This window comes from Bombina bombina, chromosome 8, assembly GCF_027579735.1.
Source record: "Bombina bombina isolate aBomBom1 chromosome 8, aBomBom1.pri, whole genome shotgun sequence".
Lineage (NCBI taxonomy): Eukaryota > Metazoa > Chordata > Amphibia > Anura > Bombinatoridae > Bombina > Bombina bombina.
The window spans coordinates 346,131,158-346,156,680 of record NC_069506.1 but is presented as its reverse complement, the minus strand read 5'-3'; the positions used below and the strand labels follow the sequence as shown (position 1 = coordinate 346,156,680).

Here is a 25,523-nt window from a genome sequence, read left to right as displayed (position 1 = left end):
GGAATTAGGGTACCAGGTTTGGTGCCATATTACCTGAACAATATCATTTGGCTCAGGATAGATTGATTCTTTTTATATAGAGGGATGCCCAATTAGCATAAAACAAGCCAAATGATAGTGAGCCTAGATGGTTTTCATAGATTAAAAGTTTGGTTACTTATTCAAAATCTCCCTTTGAAATGCATTGAAATGAGGGTACCAGGTTTGGTGCCATATTGCATAATTGATATAATTTGGCTGAGGCTAGATTGATTCTTTTTATATAGAGGGATGACCAATTAGTATAAAACAAACTAAATGTGAGTGAGCCAAGATGGTTTTCATAGATTAAAAGCTTGGTTACTTATTCAAAATCTCCCATTGAAATGCATTGAAATGAGGGTACCAGGTTTGGTGCCATATTACATGAACAATATAATCTGGCTCAGGCTAGATTGATTCTTTTTAGATAGAGTGATGCCCAATTAGCATAAAACAAGCCAAATGTGAGTGAGCGAAGATGTTTTTCATAGATTAAAAGCTTAGTTACTTATTCAGAATTGCCCATTGAAATGCATTGGAATTAGGGTAGCAGATGTGGTGCCATATTACATGATCAATATCATTTGGCTCAGGCTAGATTGATTCTTTTTATATAGAGGGATGCCCAATTAGTATAAAACAGGGCAAATGTGAGTGAGCCAGATGGTTTTCATAGATTAAAAGTTTGGTTAATTATTCAAAATCTCCCATTGAAATGCATTGAAATGAGGGTACCAGGTTTGGTGCCATATTACATGATAAATATCATTTGGCTCAGGCTAGATTGATTCTTTTTATATAGAGGGATACCCAATTAGTATAAAACAAGTAAAATGTGAGTGAGCCAAGATGGTTTTCATAGAGTAAATGCTTGGTTACTTATTCAAAATCTCTCTTTGAAATGCATTGAACTTAGGGTACCAGGTTTGGTGCCATATTACATGATCAATATAATTTGGCTCAGGCTAGATTGATTCTTTTTATATAGAGGGATGACCAATTAATATAAATCAATCCAAATGTGAGTGAGCCAAGATGGTTTTCATAGAGTAAAAGCTTGGTTACTTATTCAAAATCTCCCTTTGAAATGCATTGAAAGGAGGGTACCAGGTTTGGTGCCATATTGCAAATTGATATCATTTGGCTGAGGCTAGATTGATTCTTTTTAGATAGAGGGATGCCCAATTAGCATAAAACAAGCCAAATGTGAGTGAGCCAAGATGGTTTTCATAGATTAAAAGCTTGGTTACTTATTCAAAATCTCCAATTGAAATGAGGGTACCAGGTTTGGTGCCATATTACCTGAACAATATCATTTGGCTCAGGCTAGATTGATTCTTTTTAGATAGAGGGATGCCCAATTAGCATAAAACAAGCCAAATGTGAGTGAGACAAGATGGTTTTCATAGATTAAAAGCTTAGTTACTTATTCAGAATTTGCTATTGAAATGCATTGGAATTAGGGTACCAGGTTTGGTGCTATATTACATGATCAATATCATTTGGCTCAGGCTAGATTGATTCTTTTTATATAGAGGGATGCCCAATTAGTATAAAACAAGTAAAATGTGAGTGAGCCAAGATGGTTTTCATAGATTAAAAGCTTAGTTACTTATTCAGAATTTCCCATTGAAATGCATTGGAATTAGGGTACCAGGTTTGGTGCCATATTACATGATCAATATAATTTGGCTCAGGCTAGATTGATTCTTTTTATATAGAGGGATGACCAATTAGTATAAAACAAACCAAATGTGAGTGAGCCAAGATGGTTTTCATAGATTAAAAGCTTGGTTACTTATTCAAAATCTCACTTTGAAATGCATTGAAATGAGGGTACCAGGTTTGGTGCCATATTGCATAATTGATATCATTTGGCTGAGGCTAGATTGATTCTTTTTAGATAGAGGGATGCCCAATTAGCATAAAACAAGCCAAATGTGAGTGAGCCAAGATGGTTTTCATAGATTAAAAGCTTGGTTACTTATTCAAAATCTCCCATTGAAATGCATTGAAATGAGGGTACCAGGTTTGGTGCCATATTACATGAACAATATCATTTGGCTCAGGCTAGATTGATTCTTTTTAGAGAGAGGGATGACCAATTAGTATAAAACAAACCAAATGTGAGTGAGCCAAGATGGTTTTCATAGATTAAAAGCTTGGTTACTTATTCAAAATCTCCCATTGAAATGCATTGAAATGAGGGTACCAGGTTTGGTGCCATATTGCATAATTGACATCATTTGGCTGAGGCTAGATTGATTCTTTTTAGATAGAGGGATGCCCAATTAGCATAAAACAAGCCAAATGTGAGTGAGCCAAGATGGTTTTCATAGATTAAAAGCTTGGTTACTTATTCAAAATCTCCCATTGAAATGCATTGAAATGAGGGTACCAGGTTTGGTGCCATATTACATGATCAATATAATTTGGCTCAGGCTAGATTGATTCTTTTTATATAGAGGGATGACCAATTAGTATAAAACAAACTAAATGTGAGTGAGCCAAGATGGTTTTCATAGATTAAAAGCTTGGTTACTTATTCAAAATCTCCCTTTGAAATGCATTGAAATGAGGGTACCAGGTTTGGTGCCATATTGCATAATTGATATAATTTGGCTGAGGCTAGATTGATTCTTTTTATATAGAGGGATGACCAATTAGTATAAAACAAACTAAATGTGAGTGAGCCAAGATGGTTTTCATAGATTAAAAGCTTGGTTACTTATTCAAAATCTCCCATTGAAATGCATTGAAATGAGGGTACCAGGTTTGGTGCCATATTACATGAACAATATAATCTGGCTCAGGCTAGATTGATTCTTTTTAGATAGAGTGATGCCCAATTAGCATAAAACAAGCCAAATGTGAGTGAGCCAAGATGTTTTTCATAGATTAAAAGCTTAGTTACTTATTCAGAATTGCCCATTGAAATGCATTGGAATTAGGGTAGCAGATGTGGTGCCATATTACATGATCAATATCATTTGGCTCAGGCTAGATTGATTCTTTTTATATAGAGGGATGCCCAATTAGTATAAAACAGGCCAAATGTGAGTGAGCCAGATGGTTTTCATAGATTAAAAGTTTGGTTAATTATTCAAAATCTCCCATTGAAATGCATTGAAATGAGGGTACCAGGTTTGGTGCCATATTACATGATAAATATCATTTGGCTCAGGCTAGATTGATTCTTTTTATATAGAGGGATACCAAATTAGTATAAAACAAGTAAAATGTGAGTGAGCCAAGATGGTTTTCATAGAGTAAATGCTTGGTTACTTATTCAAAATCTCTAATTGAAATGCATTGAAATTAGGATACCAGGTTTGGTGCCATATTACATGATCAATATAATTTGGCTCAGGCTAGATTGATTCTTTTTATATAGAGGGATGACCAATTAATATAAATCAATCCAAATGTGAGTGAGCCAAGATGGTTTTCATAGAGTAAAAGCTTGGTTACTTATTCAAAATCTCCCTTTGAAATGCATTGAAAGGAGGGTACCAGGTTTGGTGCCATATTGCAAATTGATATCATTTGGCTGAGGCTAGATTGATTCTTTTTAGATAGAGGGATGCCCAATTAGCATAAAACAAGCCAAATGTGAGTGAGCCAAGATGGTTTTCATAGATTAAAAGCTTGGTTACTTATTCAAAATCTCCAATTGGAATTAGGGTACCAGGTTTAGTGCCATATTACATGATCAATATCATTTGGCTCAGGATAGATTGATTCTTTTTATATAGAGGGATGCCCAATTAGCATAAAACAAGCCAAATGATAGTGAGCCTAGATGGTTTTCATAGATTAAAAGTTTGGTTACTTATTCAAAATCTCCCTTTGAAATGCATTGAAATGAGGGTACCAGGTTTGGGGCCATATTACATGATCAATATCATTTGGCTCAGGCTAGATTGATTCTTTTTATATAGAGGGATGACCAATTAGTATAAAACAAACTAAATGTGAGTGAGCCAAGATGGTTTTCATAGATTAAAAGCTTGGTTACTTATTCAAAATCTCCCATTGAAATGCATTGAAATGAGGGTACCAGGTTTGGTGCCATATTACATGAACAATATAATCTGGCTCAGGCTAGATTGATTCTTTTTAGATAGAGTGATGCCCAATTAGCATAAAACAAGCCAAATGTGAGTGAGCGAAGATGTTTTTCATAGATTAAAAGCTTAGTTACTTATTCAGAATTGCCCATTGAAATGCATTGGAATTAGGGTAGCAGATGTGGTGCCATATTACATGATCAATATCATTTGGCTCAGGCTAGATTGATTCTTTTTATATAGAGGGATGCCCAATTAGTATAAAACAGGGCAAATGTGAGTGAGCCAGATGGTTTTCATAGATTAAAAGTTTGGTTAATTATTCAAAATCTCCCATTGAAATGCATTGAAATGAGGGTACCAGGTTTGGTGCCATATTACATGATAAATATCATTTGGCTCAGGCTAGATTGATTCTTTTTATATAGAGGGATACCCAATTAGTATAAAACAAGTAAAATGTGAGTGAGCCAAGATGGTTTTCATAGAGTAAATGCTTGGTTACTTATTCAAAATCTCTCTTTGAAATGCATTGAACTTAGGGTACCAGGTTTGGTGCCATATTACATGATCAATATAATTTGGCTCAGGCTAGATTGATTCTTTTTATATAGAGGGATGACCAATTAATATAAATCAATCCAAATGTGAGTGAGCCAAGATGGTTTTCATAGAGTAAAAGCTTGGTTACTTATTCAAAATCTCCCTTTGAAATGCATTGAAAGGAGGGTACCAGGTTTGGTGCCATATTGCAAATTGATATCATTTGGCTGAGGCTAGATTGATTCTTTTTAGATAGAGGGATGCCCAATTAGCATAAAACAAGCCAAATGTGAGTGAGCCAAGATGGTTTTCATAGATTAAAAGCTTGGTTACTTATTCAAAATCTCCAATTGAAATGAGGGTACCAGGTTTGGTGCCATATTACCTGAACAATATCATTTGGCTCAGGCTAGATTGATTCTTTTTAGATAGAGGGATGCCCAATTAGCATAAAACAAGCCAAATGTGAGTGAGACAAGATGGTTTTCATAGATTAAAAGCTTAGTTACTTATTCAGAATTTGCTATTGAAATGCATTGGAATTAGGGTACCAGGTTTGGTGCTATATTACATGATCAATATCATTTGGCTCAGGCTAGATTGATTCTTTTTATATAGAGGGATGCCCAATTAGTATAAAACAAGTAAAATGTGAGTGAGCCAAGATGGTTTTCATAGATTAAAAGCTTAGTTACTTATTCAGAATTGCCCATTGAAATGCATTGGAATTAGGGTACCAGGTTTGGTGCCATATTACATGATCAATATAATTTGGCTCAGGCTAGATTGATTCTTTTTATATAGAGGGATGCCCAATTAGTATAAAACAAACCAAATGTGAGTGAGCCAAGATGGTTTTCATAGATTAAAAGCTTGGTTACTTATTCAAAATCTCTCTTTGAAATGCATTGAAATGAGGGTACCAGGTTTGGTGCCATATTGCATAATTGACATCATTTGGCTGAGGCTAGATTGATTCTTTTTAGATAGAGGGATGCCCAATTAGCATAAAACAAGCCAAATGTGAGTGAGCCAAGATGGTTTTCATAGATTAAAAGCTTGGTTACTTATTCAAAATCTCCCATTGAAATGCATTGAAATGAGGGTACCAGGTTTGGTGCCATATTACATGAACAATATCATTTGGCTCAGGCTAGATTGATTCTTTTTAGAGAGAGGGATGACCAATTAGTATAAAACAAACCAAATGTGAGTGAGCCAAGATGGTTTTCATAGATTAAAAGCTTGGTTACTTATTCAAAATCTCCCTTTGAAATGCATTGAAATGAGGGTACCAGGTTTGGTGCCATATTGCATAATTGATATCATTTGGCTGAGGCTAGATTGATTCTTTTTAGATAGAGGGATGCCCAATTAGCATAAAACAAGTAAAATGTGAGTGAGCCAAGATGGTTTTCATAGATTAAAAGCTTAGTTACTTATTCAGAATTGCCCATTGAAATGCATTGAAATGAGGGTACCAGGTTTGGTGCCATATTACATGAACAATATCATTTGGCTCGGGCTAGATTGATTCTTTTTAGATAGAGGGATGCCCAATTAGCATAAAACAAGCCAAATGTGAGCCAAGATGGTTTTCATAGATTAAAAGCTTAGTTACTTATTCAGAATTGCCCATTGAAATGCATTGGAATTAGGGTACAAGGTTTGGTGCTATATTACATGATCAATATCATTTGGCTCAGGCTAGATTGATTCTTTTTATATAGAGGGATGCCCAATTAGTATAAAACAAGTAAAATGTGAGTGAGCCAAGATGGTTTTCATAGATTAAAAGCTTAGTTACTTATTCAGAATTGCCCATTGAAATGCATTGGAATTAGGGTACCAGGTTTGGTGCCATATTACATGATCAATATCATTTGGCTCAGGCTAGATTGATTCTTTTAAATAGAGGGATGCCCAATTAGTATAAAACAAGTAAAATGTGAGTGAGCCAAGATGGTTTTCATAGATTAAAAGCTTAGTTACTTATTCAGAATTGCCCATTGAAATGCATTGGAATTAGGGTACCAGGTTTGGTGCCATATTACATGATCAATATAATTTGGCTCAGGCTAGATTGGTTCTTTTTATATAGAGGGATACCCAATTAGTATAAAACAGGCCAAATGTGAGTGAGCCCAGATGGTTTTCATAGATTAAAAGCTTGGTTAATTATTCAAAATCTCCCATTGAAATGCATTGAAATGAGGGTACCAGGTTTGGTGCCATATTACATGATCAATATCATTTGGCTCAGGCTAGATTGATTCTTTTTATATAGAGGGATGCCCAATTAGTATAAAACAAGTAAAACGTGAGTGAGCCAAGATGGTTTTCATAGAGTAAATGCTTGGTTACTTATTCAAAATCTCTCTTTGAAATGAGGGTACCAGGTTTGGTGCCATATTACATGATCAATATAATTTGGCTCAGGCTAGATTGATTCTTTTTATATAGAGGGATGACTAATTAGTATAAAACAAACTAAATGTGAGTGAGTCAAGATGGTTTTCATAGATTAAAAGCTTGGTTACTTATTCAAAATCTCCCTTTGAAATGCATTGAAATGAGGGTACCAGGTTTGGTGCCATATTGATTAATTGATATCATTTGGCTGAGGCTAGATTGATTCTTTTTAGATAGAGGGATGCCCAATTAGCATAAAACAAGCCAAATGTGAGTGAGCCAAGATGGTTTTCATAAATTAAAAGCTTGGTTACTTATTCAAAATCTCCCATTGAAATGCATTGAAATGAGGGTACCAGGTTTGGTGCCATATTACATGAACAATATCATTTGGCTCAGGCTAGATTGATTCTTTTTAGATAGAGGGATGCCCAATTAGCATAAAACAAGCCAAATGTGAGTGAGCCAAGATGTTTTTCATAGATTAAAAGCTTAGTTACTTATTCAGAATTGCCCATTGAAATGCATTGGAATTAGGGTAGCAGATGTGGTGCCATATTACATGATCAATATCATTTGGCTCAGGCTAGATTGATTCTTTTTATATAGAGGGATGCCCAATTAGTATAAAACAGGCCAAATGTGAGTGAGCCAAGATGGTTTTCATAGATTAAAAGCTTGGTTACTTATTCAAAATCTCCCATTGAAATACATTGAAATGAGGGTACCAGGTTTGGTGCCATATTACATGAACAATATCATTTGGCTCAGGCTAGATTGATTCTTTTTAGATAGAGGGATGCCCAATTAGCATAAAACAAGCCAAATGTGAGTGAGCCAAGATGTTTTTCATAGATTAAAAGCTTAGTTACTTATTCAGAATTGCCCATTGAAATGCATTGGAATTAGGGTAGCAGATGTGGTGCCATATTACATGATCAATATAATTTGGCTCAGGCTAGATTGGTTCTTTTTATATAGAGGGATACCCAATTAGTATAAAACAGGCCAAATGTGAGTGAGCCCAGATGGTTTTCATAGATTAAAAGCTTGGTTAATTATTCAAAATCTCCCATTGAAGTGCATTGAAATGAGGGTACCAGGTTTGGTGCCATATTACATGATCAATATCATTTGGCTCAGGCTAGATTGATTCTTTTTATATAGAGGGATGCCCAATTAGTATAAAACAAGTAAAACGTGAGTGAGCCAAGATGGTTTTCATAGAGTAAATGCTTGGTTACTTATTCAAAATCTCTCTTTGAAATGAGGGTACCAGGTTTGGTGCCATATTACATGATCAATATAATTTGGCTCAGGCTAGATTGATTCTTTTTATATAGAGGGATGACCAATTAGTATAAAACAAACTAAATGTGAGTGAGTCAAGATGGTTTTCATAGATTAAAAGCTTGGTTACTTATTCAAAATCTCCCTTTGAAATGCATTGAAATGAGGGTACCAGGTTTGGTGCCATATTGATTAATTGATATCATTTGGCTGAGGCTAGATTGATTCTTTTTAGATAGAGGGATGCCCAATTAGCATAAAACAAGCCAAATGAGAGTGAGCCAAGATGGGTTTCATAAATTAAAAGCTTGGTTACTTATTCAAAATCTCCCATTGAAATGCATTGAAATGAGGGTACCAGGTTTGGTGCCATATTACATGAACAATATCATTTGGCTCAGGCTAGATTGATTCTTTTTAGATAGAGGGATGCCCAAATAGCATAAAACAAGCCAAATGTGAGTGAACCAAGATGTTTTTCATAGATTAAAAGCTTAGTTACTTATTCAGAATTGCCCATTGAAATGCATTGGAATTAGGGTAGCAGATGTGGTGCCATATTACATGATCAATATCATTTGGCTCAGGCTAGATTGATTCTTTTTATATAGAGGGATGCCCAATTAGTATAAAACAAGCCAAATGTGAGTGAGCCAAAATGGTTTTCATAGATTAAAAGCTTGGTTACTTATTCAAAATCTCTCATTGAAATGAGGGTGCCAGCTTTGATGCCATATTATATGATCAATACATTTGGCTCAGGCTACATTGAATTTTTTTTATATAGAGGGATGTCCAATTAACATAAAACAATCCAAATGTGAGTGAGCCAAGATGATTTTCATAGATTAAAAGATTGGTTCCGTATTCCAAATCTAACATTAAAATGCATTGAAATGAGGGTACCAGGTGTGGTGCAATATTACATGATCAATATAATTTGGCTCAGGCTAGATTGATTCTTTTTAGATAGAGGGATGCCCAATTAGCATAAAACAAGCCAAATGTGAGTGAGCCAAGATTGTTTTCATAGATTAAAAGCTTGGTTACTTATTCAAAATCTCCCATTGAAATGCATTGAAATGAGGGTACCAGGTTTGGTGCCATATTACATGAACAATATCATTTGGCTCAGGCTAGATTGATTCTTTTTAGATAGAGGGATGCCCAATTAGCATAAAACAAGCCAAATGTGAGTAAGCCAAGATGTTTTTCATAGATTAAAAGCTTAGTTACTTATTCAGAATTGCCCATTGAAATGCATTGGAATTAGGGTAGCAGATGTGGTGCCATATTACATGATCAATATCAGTTGGCTCAGGCTAGATTGATTCTTTTTAGATAGAGGGATGCCCAATTAGCATAAAACAAGCCAAATGTGAGTGAGCCCAGATGGTTTTCATAGAGTAAATGCTTGGTTACTTATTCAAAATATCTCTTTGAAATGCATTGAAATTAGGGTACCAGGTTTGGTGCCATATTACATGATCAATATAATTTGGCTCAGGCTAGATTGATTCTTTTTATATAGAGGGATGACCAATTAGTATAAAACAAACTAAATGTGAGTGAGCCAAGATGGTTTTCATAGATTAAAAGCTTAGTTACTTATTCAGAATTGCCCATTGAAATGCATTGGAATTAGGGTACCAGGTTTGGTGCCATATAACATGATCAATATCATTTGGCTCAGGCTAGATTGATTCTTTTTATATAGAGGGATGCCCAATTAGTATAAAACAGGCCAAATGTGAGTGAGCCAGATGGTTTTCATAGATTAAAAGTTTGGTTACTTATTCAAAATCTCCCTTTGAAATGCATTGAAATGAGGGTACCAGGTTTGGTGCCATATTGCATAATTGATATAATTTGGCTGAGGCTAGATTGATTCTTTTTATATAGAGGGATGACCAATTAGTATAAAACAAACTAAATGTGAGTGAGCCAAGATGGTTTTCATAGATTAAAAGCTTGGTTACTTATTCAAAATCTCCCATTGAAATGCATTGAAATGAGGGTACCAGGTTTGGTGCCATATTACATGAACAATATAATCTGGCTCAGGCTAGATTGATTCTTTTTAGATAGAGTGATGCCCAATTAGCATAAAACAAGCCAAATGTGAGTGAGCCAAGATGTTTTTCATAGATTAAAAGCTTAGTTACTTATTCAGAATTGCCCATTGAAATGCATTGGAATTAGGGTACAAGGTTTGGTGCTATATTACATGATCAATATCATTTGGCTCAGGCTAGATTGATTCTTTTTATATAGAGGGATGCCCAATTAGTATAAAACAAGTAAAATGTGAGTGAGCCAAGATGGTTTTCATAGATTAAAAGCTTAGTTACTTATTCAGAATTGCCCATTGAAATGCATTGGAATTAGGGTACCAGGTTTGGTGCCATATAACATGATCAATATCATTTGGCTCAGGCTAGATTGATTCTTTTTATATAGAGGGATGCCCAATTAGTATAAAACAGGCCAAATGTGAGTGAGACAGATGGTTTTCATAGATTAAAAGTTTGGTTAATTATTCAAAATCTCCCATTGAAATGCATTGAAATGAGGGTACCAGGTTTGGTGCCATATTACATGATAAATATCATTTGGCTCAGGCTAGATTGATTCTTTTTATATAGAGGGATACCCGATTAGTATAAAACAAGTAAAATGTGAGTGAGCCAAGATGGTTTTCATAGAGTAAATGCTTGGTTACTTATTCAAAATCTCTCTTTGAAATGCATTGAAATTAGGGTACCAGGTTTGGTGCCATATTACATGATCAATATAATTTGGCTCAGGCTAGATTGATTCTTTTTATATAGAGGGATGACCAATTAATATAAATCAATCCAAATGTGAGTGAACCAAGATGGTTTTCATAGAGTAAAAGCTTGGTTACTTATTCAAAATCTCCCTTTGAAATGCATTGAAAGGAGGGTACCAGGTTTGGTGCCATATTGCAAATTGATATCATTTGGCTGAGGCTAGATTGATTCTTTTTAGATAGAGGGATGCCCAATTAGCATAAAACAAGCCAAATGTGAGTGAGCCAAGATGGTTTTCATAGATTAAAAGCTTGGTTACTTATTCAAAATCTCCAATTGAAATGAGGGTACCAGGTTTGGTGCCATATTACCTGAACAATATCATTTGGCTCAGGCTAGATTGATTCTTTTTAGATAGAGGGATGCCCAATTAGCATAAAACAAGCCTGAGTGAGACAAGATGGTTTTCATAGATTAAAAGCTTAGTTACTTATTCAGAATTTGCTATTGAAATGCATTGGAATTAGGGTACCAGGTTTGGTGCTATATTACATGATCAATATCATTTGGCTCAGGCTAGATTGATTCTTTTTATATAGAGGGATGCCCAATTAGTATAAAACAAGTAAAATGTGAGTGAGCCAAGATGGTTTTCATAGATTAAAAGCTTAGTTACTTATTCAGAATTGCCCATTGAAATGCATTGGAATTAGGGTACCAGGTTTGGTGCTATATTACATGATCAATATCATTTGGCTCAGGCTAGATTGATTCTTTTTATATAGAGGGATGCCCAATTAGCATAAAACAAGCCAAATGTGAGTGAGCCAAGATGGTTTTCATAGATTAAAAGCTTGGTTACTTATTCAAAATCTCCCATTGAAATGCATTGAAATGAGGGTACCAGGTTTGGTGCCATATTACATGAACAATATCATTTGGCTCAGGCTAGATTGATTCTTTTTAGAGAGAGGGATGACCAATTAGTATAAAACAAACCAAATGTGAGTGAGCCAAGATGGTTTTCATAGATTAAAAGCTTGGTTACTTATTCAAAATCTCCCTTTGAAATGCATTGAAATGAGGGTACCAGGTTTGGTGCCATATTGCATAATTGATATCATTTGGCTGAGGCTAGATTGATTCTTTTTAGATAGAGGGATGCCCAATTAGCATATAACAAGTAAAATGTGAGTGAGCCAAGATGGTTTTCATAGATTAAAAGCTTAGTTACTTATTCAGAATTGCCCATTGAAATGCATTGAAATGAGGGTACCAGGTTTGGTGCCATATTACATGAACAATATCATTTGGCTCGGGCTAGATTGATTCTTTTTAGATAGAGGGATGCCCAATTAGCATAAAACAAGCCAAATGTGAGCCAAGATGGTTTTCATAGATTAAAAGCTTAGTTACTTATTCAGAATTGCCCATTGAAATGCATTGGAATTAGGGTACAAGGTTTGGTGCTATATTACATGATCAATATCATTTGGCTCAGGCTAGATTGATTCTTTTTATATAGAGGGATGCCCAATTAGTATAAAACAAGTAAAATGTGAGTGAGCCAAGATGGTTTTCATAGATTAAAAGCTTAGTTACTTATTCAGAATTGCCCATTGAAATGCATTGGAATTAGGGTACCAGGTTTGGTGCCATATAACATGATCAATATCATTTGGCTCAGGCTAGATTGATTCTTTTAAATAGAGGGATGCCCAATTAGTATAAAACAAGTAAAATGTGAGTGAGCCAAGATGGTTTTCATAGATTAAAAGCTTAGTTACTTATTCAGAATTGCCCATTGAAATGCATTGGAATTAGGGTACCAGGTTTGGTGCCATATTACATGATCAATATAATTTGGCTCAGGCTAGATTGATTCTTTTTATATAGAGGGATGACCAATTAGTATAAAACAAACCAAATGTGAGTGAGCCAAGATGGTTTTCATAGATTAAAAGCTTGGTTACTTATTCAAAATCGCCCATTGAAATGCATTGAAATGAGGGTACCAGGTTTGGTGCCATATTGCATAATTGATATAATTTGGCTGAGGCTAGATTGATTCTTTTTAGATAGAGGGATGCCCAATTAGCATAAAACAAGCCAAATGTGAGTGAGCCAAGATGGTTTTCATAGATTAAAAGCTTGGTTACTTATTCAAAATCTCCCATTGAAATGCATTGAAATGAGGGTACCAGGTTTGGTGCCATATTACATGAACAATATAATTTGGCTCAGGCTAGATTGATTCTTTTTAGATAGAGGGATGACCAATTAGTATAAAACAAACCAAATGTGAGTGAGCCAAGATGGTTTTCATAGATTAAAAGCTTGGTTACTTATTCAAAATCTCCCTTTGAAATGCATTAAAATGAGGGTACCAGGTTTGGTGCCATATTGCATAATTGATATCATTTGGCTGAGGCTAGATTGATTCTTTTTAGATAGAGGGATGCCCAATTAGCATAAAACAAGTAAAATGTGAGTGAGCCAAGATGGTTTTAATAGATTAAAAGCTTAGTTACTTATTCAGAATTGCCCATTGAAATGCATTGAAATGAGGGTACCAGGTTTGGTGCCATATTACATGAACAATATCATTTGGCTCAGGCTAGATTGATTCTTTTTAGATAGAGGGATGCCCAATTAGCATAAAACAAGCCAAATGTGAGTGAGCCAAGATGTTTTTCATAGATTAAAAGCTTAGTTACTTATTCAGAATTGCCCATTGAAATGCATTGGAATTAGAATAGCAGATGTGGTGCCATATTACATGATCAATATCATTTGGCTCAGGCTAGATTGATTCTTTTTTTTTTTTAATAATATTTTTATTGTGTTTCCAATAAATAAAGAAAAGTAATACAGTAACAACTGAAGGGTTAACAATACATGCAAACACAAGGAATTTTGGATGATAGTCCTTCAGGTTCCTAGAGCAGGAAACAATTTCCATATAATTATACAATAAACATAAATCTCTATACAAGAGCTGAAACTTATTTCTCAAATTATCTTTCCCCAACAACCACACACAGAGAACTTGTTGTTGTTTTTTTTTTTTTTTTAATACAAGACAACTTTTGTCCCCTCCATGTCCTAGCATATGTCATCCTCAGGGGGCTCACCCTCAATTATCTGACCCTTGTTGTTCGAATCTCTGCGACACATATGTTTCCCATAATGTTAGCAATTGTGCATATAAGTCTTTGCACTTAACTTTCATATAATGGTATTCTTCTAGCTTCAATAGTTCGTTACATTTGTGTACCCACTGAGCTATACAAGGCACGTTTTGCGTTTTCCAACTCTGAGCTAACAGTATTTTCAAACCATTGCTTAATATTTGAAGCATCTTTTTCTGCGCTGTTGATACCTTTCTGGGTGTGTGCAGGAAGAGCCACAGTTTAGGGTCCAACGGTAATACTTTGCCCACCACCTTAGATGCTTCTGTGACTATGCTTGCCCACAGTGGTGCTATTGCTGTGCATGACCACCATATATGCGTCATACTTCCCTTTTCTAATCCGCAGCGCCAGCATACATCATTTTGCGTGTTAAATAGTTTATGTATCCTAACTGGGGTCAAGTACCACCTGTGTAGGATTTTAAGGTTTAGCTCTATTATGTTAGCTGATACAGAGGCTTTTGAGACCGTATAGAATATTTTTTTTGCTTCCCTGTGGTCGATATCTATGCCTAACTCCTCTCCCCATCTCTCCACATAGTAAGGAACATGACCCGGGGGTTGTATTTGCAATAATTTATATAACAGCGATAGGGAGTGTTGTGTAGGTTCTGACGCAGCGCATAGCGTTTCAAATTGCGTCAATGGCCTTATTAGGTTTCTTCTATCGATATGCTTAAAAATGTATGAAGTGCATTGGTGATGAAATAGCCAATTATTGAAAATCAAGAGACCTTTTGCTATCAGCTCTCCTCTCGTGTGTAGTTTAATCTCATTTCCTATTTGAAATACTTGTATGGTTCTATGCGTTGTGTCTGTGCTATAAGAGGGTAAGTTCATTCCCGGTAGGAACTCCCTGTTTTCGAGTAGTGGTGTCAGTGGTGAATACCTAGATGATATGTGTGGAAATTTTTGTAGCACTCTATCCCACACTCTAAAAGTCTCTCCGCACATTAGATTTGTGCTATTATCCTTAAATAAACCTCCCTGTGAGGTCCAGCATTGCATTCCCAGGTGTTTAAAGCCCATTATCTCATGTTCTATTTGAACCCATGTTTTATTATGGAGGTTATGTGACCAATCGAGGATCCTTTGTAAGTGGATAGCTAGATTGTATTTTAGTATGTCAGGGGCTCCCAAACCTCCACTGTGGAGAGGTGTACACACAATATTTTTGTTAATTCTGGCGTGTTTTTTGTTCCAGACAAATTCTAATATTTTTGCCTGTAGTGATGGGAGAAAATAGCTCGGCAGGGGCACGGGTAGGGCTTGCATAACATACAGTAAGCGAGGTAGGACATTCATTTTAAAAATATTTAATCTCCCTAACCACGACGTGTGAAGAGATCTCCATGAAGAGAGGTCGGCTATGATTTTTCTTTGTAGTGGGATATAGTTTATTTGAAACAGGTCTTTTGTGTTATTTGTTAGGTGGATTCCCAGGTACCGCAGTGATTTTTCTTGCCATTTAAAAGGGCAAATTAGTTTCAGCTGAGAGAGTTGTGTATGTGGGAGGGAGATATTAAGTATCTCCGATTTTGATTTATTAATTAGGAAGTTTGATGCCAGCTGAAATTTCCTCAGATGTTCTAATATCAGGGGTACCGATATGAGTGGGTTTGTGGGAGTGAACAGGATGTCGTCCGCATACAGCATGATTTTATAATTGTTTTCTCTGATTTTGATTCCCTCTATATCCTTGTCCTTTCTTATCGATATAGCTAAGGCCTCCACCACACACGCAAAAAGCAGGGGAGACAGGGGGCATCCCTGTCTTGTGCCATTTTGTATCATGAAGGGTTGGGACAATATGCCATTGACCCGCACCTGTGCTGAGGGAAGCCTGTATAATGACATGATCTTTGATATAAATGGGTTCCCCAAACCAAATTTAATAAGTGTCGCCTGCAAAAATCTCCACCGGACGCGGTCGAAGGCTTTCTCCGCGTCCGTGGAGATCAGCACTAGTGGTATGTCCCTTGACACTGCATAGTCTATTAGGTCCACCGCTCTCAAAGTGTTATCCCTTGCTTCTCTATTGACTACAAACCCCACCTGATCTCTAGCTATTATACGAGGTATGATAGAGTTCAATCTGTTAGCCAACAGTCTGGCGTAAATCTTGATATCATTATTAAGTAATGATATAGGCCGAAAATTTTCTACTCTGTCACTTGTTTTGCCCGGTTTAGGGAGAACTACTATGTGAGCTGCCAAGGATTCTTTTAGGAATGTTTTTTTTTCTGATAACATCTGGAATAGATTCAGTAAATGTGGAGTGAGTACATCTATATATTTTTTATAGTAATATGTTGTGTAGCCGTCTGGCCCTGGTGCTTTCTCATTTGGGAGATCTTTAATTATTTTTTTAATTTCATTTAGTGTGAAAGGTTCCTCCAGGTAGGCCCTATCCTCCTCTTTCAGTTCAGGGAAGTTCAGGTCATCCAAGAACCCATCAATATGCTCTGATGGTGGTTCCTGCAGGTTATAAAGGTTTTTGTAATATGTACGGAATGCCTCTGCTATATTTTGGGACGACACCTGCTCCCTCCCGTTGGAGTCTTTAATTCTCAAGATATGTGTTTTATTTATCTTTCTTTTTAGTTTCCTAGCAAATAGTCTGCTGCACTTATTATTACCCTCGAAGTGTTGTTGTTTGAGCTTAAGGGCCATCTTTTTGCAATCTTTATCTATTATGTCATTGAGTTTACATTTATACTCCGATAGTAAGGCTAGTGTCTGTGTGTCTTCGGGGTGTTTTTTAAGCTCTCTGTCCAGGTCCTCCAACTTATTTAGGACCGATTCATAGTATACTCTCTGTTGTTTTAATTGGTGGGCCCTCACACTCCTCAATTCTCCCCTTAGGACCGACTTATGTGCTTCCCAGCAATATCTAACATCCACCCCTTCCCCTGAATTTATTTGAAAAAAGTTTTCTAATGCAGTCTCTATTCTAATCGCATATATAGGGTCATCTAGCAAGCTGTCATCCAGCTTCCACAGATAACTAGTGTTCTCCCTAGTGTCCCATCTCATAAGGCAACATACCATAGAATGGTCCGTCCATGATGCCGGGAGTATTTGACAGCTAATCGCGAGTGCTATACTAGAGACGTCAGTTAGAATATAGTCAATCCTGGAGTGTCTAGCGTGGGGGTGGGAAAAGAATGTATAATCCCTCTCTGTATCATGTAATACCCTCCAGACGTCATGTAAGGCGAGTTCTCTTAAACATGACCTAAGTTTGTTTATGATTGCATGTGCAGTGGAGGACGTCCCTGTGGAGTTATCCAACGCAGGGTCTAGAGTGCAGTTGAGATCACCACACACTATCAACGAGCCTTTGGCAACCTCTAGTACTGCATTTGTCAAGCTTCTAAAAAAGGCGCCTTGTGCTGTGTTCGGGGCGTATGCATTAACTAGTGTTACTTGTTTGTGGTATAGTGACCCCACCAGAATGATGTATCTGCCCTGTTTATCTTTTACTTGTGTGCTAGTTTGAAATGGTATGCCCCGTTTAAACAGGATGCCTATTCCCCCCCTCTTGGTGTTGTTGGAAGCATAAAAAGACTCACCAAATTTATGTTTGAACGTTCCAGGTTCTCTATGTTTTAGGAAGTGAGTCTCCTGTAGGAAGACCACATCTGCTTTTTTCCCCCTAAAATCTCTCATCGCTAGGTTTCTCTTAAATGGACTGTTGAGGCCCTTCGCATTAACCGTGAGGAAGTTAAGTCCCTTATGTATGTCTGTGGTATTCTCATTCTTACCTGGGGGCCCCATGTATGTATTTGGGAAAATAGAGGGTGCATGTATGGTGCACAATTCTTGTCTCAGCGTGTGATTGCTCATTGGGGAAAAAATACATCAGCTCCTGCAATACTATAACAAAACTCCAAACATATAAAAACCATATAACAAAATAATATAAGAAAACAATAAAATTACAACTTTTTGTCATAATAATAGGGGAAATGCAAGACAGCATCCCCTCCCTCGAGCTCTAAAATTTTTAACATAACCTTTATAGATGTTTATAGTCTCTCTAAATCCTAAATCTATATGTATATATGCAAGTCAACTAGCTACACTCATACATTTTTAGCAATCAAAACAATCTCACCCAGAATTGGATCGCTTCATGTCTCCTGTGCAGTAGAAACTGTGGCCTCCGTAGAGGCAAGTTTATGTTTGACCCTTCTGCATTTGTTGTTGGATACTTTCTGCCATCTTTGTTTTCCCCTTAGGGGATTGTGATCATCCTGTTCGTGGATATCTTCTTTGTCTCCTTGGGTATCAAAGTCTGCTGGGACATCAAAAGTGATATTTAGGCCCTTGGAGAGAGTGTCCAGATCCTGGGGTTCTTTGTAGATGTAAACATTGCCCTCATATGAGATGGTTAGGCTGAAGGGCTATCCCCATCTATATCTGATCTTTTTATCTCTAAGAACTTTAGTGATGAAAGCAACTTCCCTCCTCCTTTGCAGCGTATTAGGGCACAAATCCAGAAAAACCTGGAGATTGTGATCAAGATATGGTATGTCTCGTAGTTGGCGGGCTTGCAACCATATTTCCTCTTTATCTTTATATCTTAGGAACCTTAGTATCACGTCTCTTGGTGGAGCAGTGCTTGGTGGAGGGGGTCTGAGGGCTCTATGAATCCTGTCAAGTTCAATTTCAGGGGCTTGCTGGTCTTTTTTAAGGTGACGGAAGAGTTGCTGAACATAACTTTCCAAGTCCCCAATTGCAATTGCCTCCGGAATCCCTCTGATCCGCAGGTTGTTCCTACGGTTTCTGTTATCTATGTCATCCAGTTTATCTTGGACAGCTGAGATCTTGGCTTCCTGGATATTGGCAGTGGATGAGAGGGAGTCTGTCTTATTGATCAATATATCCTGGGTTTCCTCCATGTCCTCAACTCTGTACCCAATGTCCGATATTTCCTTCCTGATGGAAGTGAGTTCTGATTTAATAAGGCTTTTCAGGGAGTCGAAATCAGACTTAGAGGGGAGATTAGCTATATCTGCTTTAATCTGTGATATAAAGTCAGTAGGTGCCGTTTGCTGTTGCATTGAGCCTTGTGTTGCTGTAGCAGGTCCCCCTGTGTCTTTTTGTTCTGAGATAGGGGTGTCATTATGGCTGAAAAAACTACTCACAGACAAGGGAAGTGTAGAGGATTGTTTTGTGTTTTTGTCTGTTTTTGCGCCTTTCTTGGACGCCATTTTTGTAGTTCTTGTCCCCTCTCTGAGGCTAGATAGGCAAATATGTGGCCCAAATCTGAAGTTATAGTTGAGTTTTTGGTGTCTTTCTTAAACGGAGGTCAGGTATTTGGATTGTGAAAACCACTGCTCATACGCTAGGAATATAGGTAACTGTGATACGTGTCAGGGATACCCACATCTGTCATCTGTGTCAGTATTGCTAAATATGATGCGACTTGCGAGGATTTATTAAGGCAGCATAGTTATTTCATTTTAGCATATCATTTGCTGTTAGTTTCATATCGCTGTTGTTAACAACTTACTGCTTGATGACTCCTCGGGCTAGGCCGGGATGTACCAGTCGTGGATAGCTGCGTGATTTTTTTTTTTTTTTATGTGCCCTGTCGAGGGATCTGAGTTGTGGCGTCGGTTCCCCGCAGTTGTGCTTTTCTTTTACTTAGGACGTGTCCATCTTTACTTCCTCCGAGCACAGTGTCGCGTGTTTCTCCAGATCTCTGAGGGGAGAGAAGTATGGCGCTTGTTGCGGTAGTGCCGCGAGTCGTGATCAGGGCTGCTTCTAATGTCAGTTGAGAATCAGTCCATCTCCGCAGTCAAAGTGACCCACTATGTTTTCTGCCCCTCCGCCAGGCAAAAAGGGCTTTCTGCAGGTTATGATTCTAGCCACAAACTAGGGAAGAGATGCCGTGTAGCTCGGAGCACTAACTTTGTGTGGCCATGTTCCGGCGTGTCCAGGCTCCGCCCCCCCAGATTGATTCTTTTTATATAGAGGGATGCCCAATTAGTATAAAACAAGTAAAATGTGTGTAAGCCCAGATGGTTTTCATAGATTAAAAGCTTGGTTAATTATTCAAAATCTCCCATTGAAATGCATTGAAATGAGGGTACCAGGTTTGGTGCCATATTACATGATCTATATCATTTGGCTCAGGCTAGATTGATTCTTTTTATATAGAGGGATGCCCAATTAGTATAAAACAAACTAAATGTGAGTGAGCCAAGATGGTTTTCATAGAGTAAATGCTTGGTTACTTATTCAAAATCTCTCTTTGAAATGCATTGAAATGAGGGTACCAGGTTTGGTGCCATATTACATGATCAATATGATTTGGCTCAGGCTAGATTGATTCTTTTTATATAGAGGGATGACCAATTAGTATAAAAAAACCCAAATGTGAGTGAGCCAAGATGGTTTTCATAGATTAAAAGCTTGGTTACTTATTCAAAATCTCCCTTTGAAATGCATTGAAATGAGGGTACCAGGTTTGGTGCCATATTACATAATTGATATCATTTGGCTGAGGTTAGATTGATTCTTTTTATATAGAGGGATGCCCAATTAGTATAAAACAAGTAAAATGTGAGTGAGCCAAGATTAAAAGCTTGTTATCTTATTCAGAATTTCCCTATTGAAATTAATGAAAATTATGGTGCCACCTTTGGTGCCAAATGTAATGATTAATATCATATTAACTTTGCTAATTGTTGTTTAATAAATCATTTATTTCATTAATAAGAAGCTAACTAGAATAGGATGCTGGGTGAATAGTAAGCTAACTTCAGCATACGAATAAGGAGCTGGCCGAATAAGGAGCTAACTTCAGCATACGAATAAGGAGCTGGCCGAATAAGGAGCTAACTTCAGCATACGAATAAGAAGCTGGCCGAATAAGGAGCTAACTTCAGCATACGAATAAGAAGCTGGCAGAATAAGGAGCTAACTTCAGCATACGAATAAGAAGCTGGCCGAATAAGGAGCTAACTTCAGCATACGAATAAGGAGCTGGCCGAATAAGGAGCTAACTTCAGCATACGAATAAGAAGCTGGCAGAATAAGGAGCTAACTTCAGCATACGAATAAGAAGCTGGCAGAATAAGGAGCTAACTTCAGCATACGAATAAGAAGCTGGCCGAATAAGGAGCTAACTTCAGCATACGAATAAGAAGCTGGCCGAATAAGGAGCTATCTTCAGCATCATTTCCCTCAGTTCAGCCGCTTCTCTCGCTCAGTTTTTCAACCTCTATTTCAAAACAAATCTCTCTCCTCCTTCCTTGTGATTATTTGCCGCGGAAGGACACACCTACCTTCATTATTTTCCCATCTAAGCACCCGCCTCCCGGAAGTATTCCCGGCTCCCGGCGGACTGATTCCATAGGTGGTGACGCGGCCGCCGAACTCACACAGCGGAAAAGCAGCAGCAGCCCAGACCGGACCGGAAGTCTACTTGACAGAACCGGAAGTACATCCCGAACCACCCAGAGGGAGTATGGGTCCTGAGCCCTGCTGGGGAAAGAAGAAGAAGCAGCAGCGGTCGGCCGGGGAGAGCTGACTCGGAGACTGGAGATAGTGAGGCAGGACCGGCACTGAGAGGGCACTAACTCGCCCACGGGAGTGAGGATAACAGAGACTTCAGACACTGCTGAGACACTGGGAGCTAGAGATTTGTCAGAGTAACAAGGAGACATCTAACGAGGAAGAGAGGACTCTGGGGCACGAGTGCTCTACCTGAGTACACTTTACCTTAGGAGTGACAGGAACCTAAGGATCTCTCTGTATACCCCCCCGGGGCAGATATAGTATGGCAGGAGAGAGTGGCGACTACAGCTGATCTACAGAGACAGCAACAACAGTAACAGCTTATGGGACAGACACCCAGCAGTAGAGAGAGTGTGGGAAAAAGCTGGAGACTTACAAGGATAAGGCCAAGGGATTCAGATGCAGAATCCCCAGTGACAGAAGATAACTGTACAGTGACAAGTTCAGTGACAAACTAGTCACCTTCTGAAGGACAGATCCAGATATAAGGGGAATGAGAGAGCAGAGAGTCTAAGTGACAGCAGTTATACCTGAGCTAGGGAGTGTTATTAGCCATAGCTAGAGAGAGACTATAGGTAGAACCTCATATCAAGTCTTAGACATCTGTCATAGGTAGACAGTCTAAGTGACAGCAGTTATACCTGAGCTAGGGAGTGTTAGTAGCCATATCTAGAGAGTGACTATAGGTAGAACCTCATATCAAGTCTTAGACATCTGTCATAGGTAGACAGTCTAAGTGACAGCAGTTATACCTGAGCTAGAGAGTGTTATTAGCCATATCTAGAGAGAGAGACTATAGGTAGAACCTCATATCAAGTCTTAGACATCTGTCATAGGTAGAGAGTCTAAGTGACAGCAGTTATACCTGAGCTAGAGAGTGTTATTAGCCATATCTAGAGAGAGAGACTATAGGTAGAACCTCATATCAAGTCTTAGACATCTGTCATAGGTAGAGAGTCTAAGTGACAGCAGTTATACCTGAGCTAGAGAGTGATAGTAGCCATATCTAGAGAGTGACTATAGGTAGGACCTCATATCAAGTCTTAGACATCTGTCATAGGTAGAGAGTCTAAGTGACAGCAGTTATACCTGAGCTAGAGAGTGATAGTAGCCATATCTAGAGAGTGACTATAGGTAGAACCTCATATCAAGTCTTAGACATCTGTCATAGGTAGACAGTCTAAGTGACATCAGTTATACCTGAGCTAGAGAGTGTTATTAGCCATATCTAGAGAGTGACTATAGGTAGGACCTCATATCAAGTCTTAGACATCTGTCATAGGTAGAGAGTCTAAGTGACAGCAGTTATACCTGAGCTAGAGAGTGTTATTAGCCATATCTAGAGAGTGACTATAGGTAGAACCTCATATCAAGTCTTAGACATCTGTCATAGGTAGAGAGTCTAAGTGACAGCAGTTATACCTGAGCTAGAGAGTGATAGTAGCCATATCTAGAGAGTGACTATAGGTAGAACCTCATATCAAGTCTTAGACATCTGTCATAGGTAGACAGTCTAAGTGACATCAGTTATACCTGAGCTAGAGAGTGTTATTAGCCATATCTAGAGAGTGACTATAGGTAGGACCTCATATCAAGTCTTAGACATCTGTCATAGGTAGACAGTCTAAGTGACATCAGTTATACCTGAGCTAGAGAGTGTTATTAGCCATATCTAGAGAGAGACTATAGGCAGAACCTCATATCAAGTCTTAGACATCTGTCATAGGTTGAGTGTCAGAGTGAGGCAGAAAGATAGTTTAGTTACCGAAGGTAGAATACTGCAGCACAAAATCTATGTGGATGCCAGATATAAAAGTATCAAGAGAAAACAAAACTCAAACCTTGTAGTGAGAATAAAATATCCTTCACAATTGAATATCTAATTTCCCACAAGTGATTAACGCCTGTGCCAATGTACTTTGATAACAGTTTGCAGATTAAGAGTATTACTTTTTGTGTTGTTGGTAATACACTCAGAAACCATATTTAATGTAAGGAACTGTATTTAAGTTAACATATACCCTCATTTTAAAACCTACTTATACATTTTTGCCTGGATGTCAACATCTTCAAGAAGTGAGTTGAATCTGCACAACAAGCGAGGAGCACATCCTACTTTGTGAAGAGTACCTGGAAAATATCTTTAAACAGTTACTCCTTTAGAATCATCTACTGTGCAGAAGTTGCCACCAGCCAAGGTCCTGACTTGAGTAAACTTTGATTTCTTTGTCAGGTCCTAAATTGTGGAGTACTCGAGTATCATCAGTCTGGAGTTCTTCCTAGGGGAATTACATCTTATGTTGATGTACTGTACTCTATCTTGTGCTTTTTATTCCTGGATAACCCTGGATTGCTTAGCACATCACTTTTGGTTTTTCAGATACATCCTTTTGATTGTTATATGTTTTGAAGTAAAATGCGAGTTCGCTAAGAGAAGGACCTTCCCAAAGGGATCCAATGAGTGGAACACAGTCTGCAGCGTCCGACAGGTATAAGATGCTTGATTGTTGTATAGTAAGAATGAATGCTCTGATCAGCTCACATGCATAGAGTTATGGAAATACTGTTATTTAATCCTTCTGAGGGGTGCTTTACAGATTATACAAAACTTTTACTGTTGGGTAGAAGCTATCTGGGTGTCTGGAACTCCGGTTTTATTCTATAAATTATTCTATAAATTCTAATATTTATAAGTGAACCTCAATTTTTTTTTTTTTTTTTTTTTATGCCTTGACTCCTTTTTCAATTTCTGGTAACACTCAAGTGTGTCTACTGTAAAAGAAAAAAAGTAAATGGGTTGTTACAAATTTTAAATTAGAAATCAAGGGAAAACATCTCAAATGTGCATTTCCCACAGATTTACTCACCACCTCCGACCTTAAAGGATTACTTTCTGTTATAATTTTTAAGCCAAACAACTAACATATTAAAGTTAATAAACATTAATTAAAACCTACTGACCTATATTTTCTCCAAAACAAAGTTTCAAAACTTTCTAAAAGTTATATCTTTTATTCGCCGATGATGTCACGTTATCCTGCCCACTATTTTCAGCACTGCATATTCAAAATACTTAAACCAATAACTTTGTGTTTAAAGCGCCATTTTGAAACCTAGGTATTGTAAACGGATTGGTACAGAGCAAAGGATACCCACGGAGTGGGTTTGGAAAACAATTAAATTTGCAGACAAGATTTCTGATATACGGTAGAGATATGTTAATGAAATGCTATTGATAAAAAGTGTATTTGGGGTAGTTAGTTAGTAACAGGCATAGAAAATATTTACTTACAGTGGCCCTTTAATTCTATGAGACATCCCAAGGCAGGTGAAGTGAGGCTATAGAGTGTGCAGACAATGTTGATGAGGAATCAGTGATTTGCCTGTATCCAAAGCACATACAGTTGTATTCTTACTACTTTCCTTGTAAATAAAAAGAACTGGGAGTGCAGGTCAAATTCATCTTTGAAGTAACAAGTGCAACATAAATGTATATAATATCGGATATGCAAACATTTGTTGCAGCTTTTAATTTGTCAGTTATAAAACAGGGCTTGATACGTTTGTTTAAAATCTAGGATCCGCAATATTTTTGTGACAGGCTTATCTATTTTTCTGTGTATACCTATAGATTCAGGAAACTTGTTGCTAGTGTACCAAACGGGGAAGATGTTACTAGTTCATTTT

At 37.4% G+C, this 25,523-nt stretch overlaps 1 protein-coding gene across 2 annotated transcripts in view; it reads left to right on the top strand.

The window, feature by feature from the left end:
* Positions 1-21,671: 21,671 nt before the first annotated feature.
* ARHGEF12 (Rho guanine nucleotide exchange factor 12) overlaps positions 21,672-25,523 on the top strand; it is a 1,204,049-nt gene continuing 1,200,197 nt past the window's right edge. For both annotated transcript variants that reach the window (XM_053691590.1, XM_053691589.1), the window contains exon 1: positions 21,672-24,325. In XM_053691590.1, the coding sequence (XP_053547565.1) occupies positions 24,294-24,325 (32 nt within the window). In that variant the 5' untranslated portion in view covers positions 21,672-24,293. The remainder of the gene's footprint in view (positions 24,326-25,523) is intronic.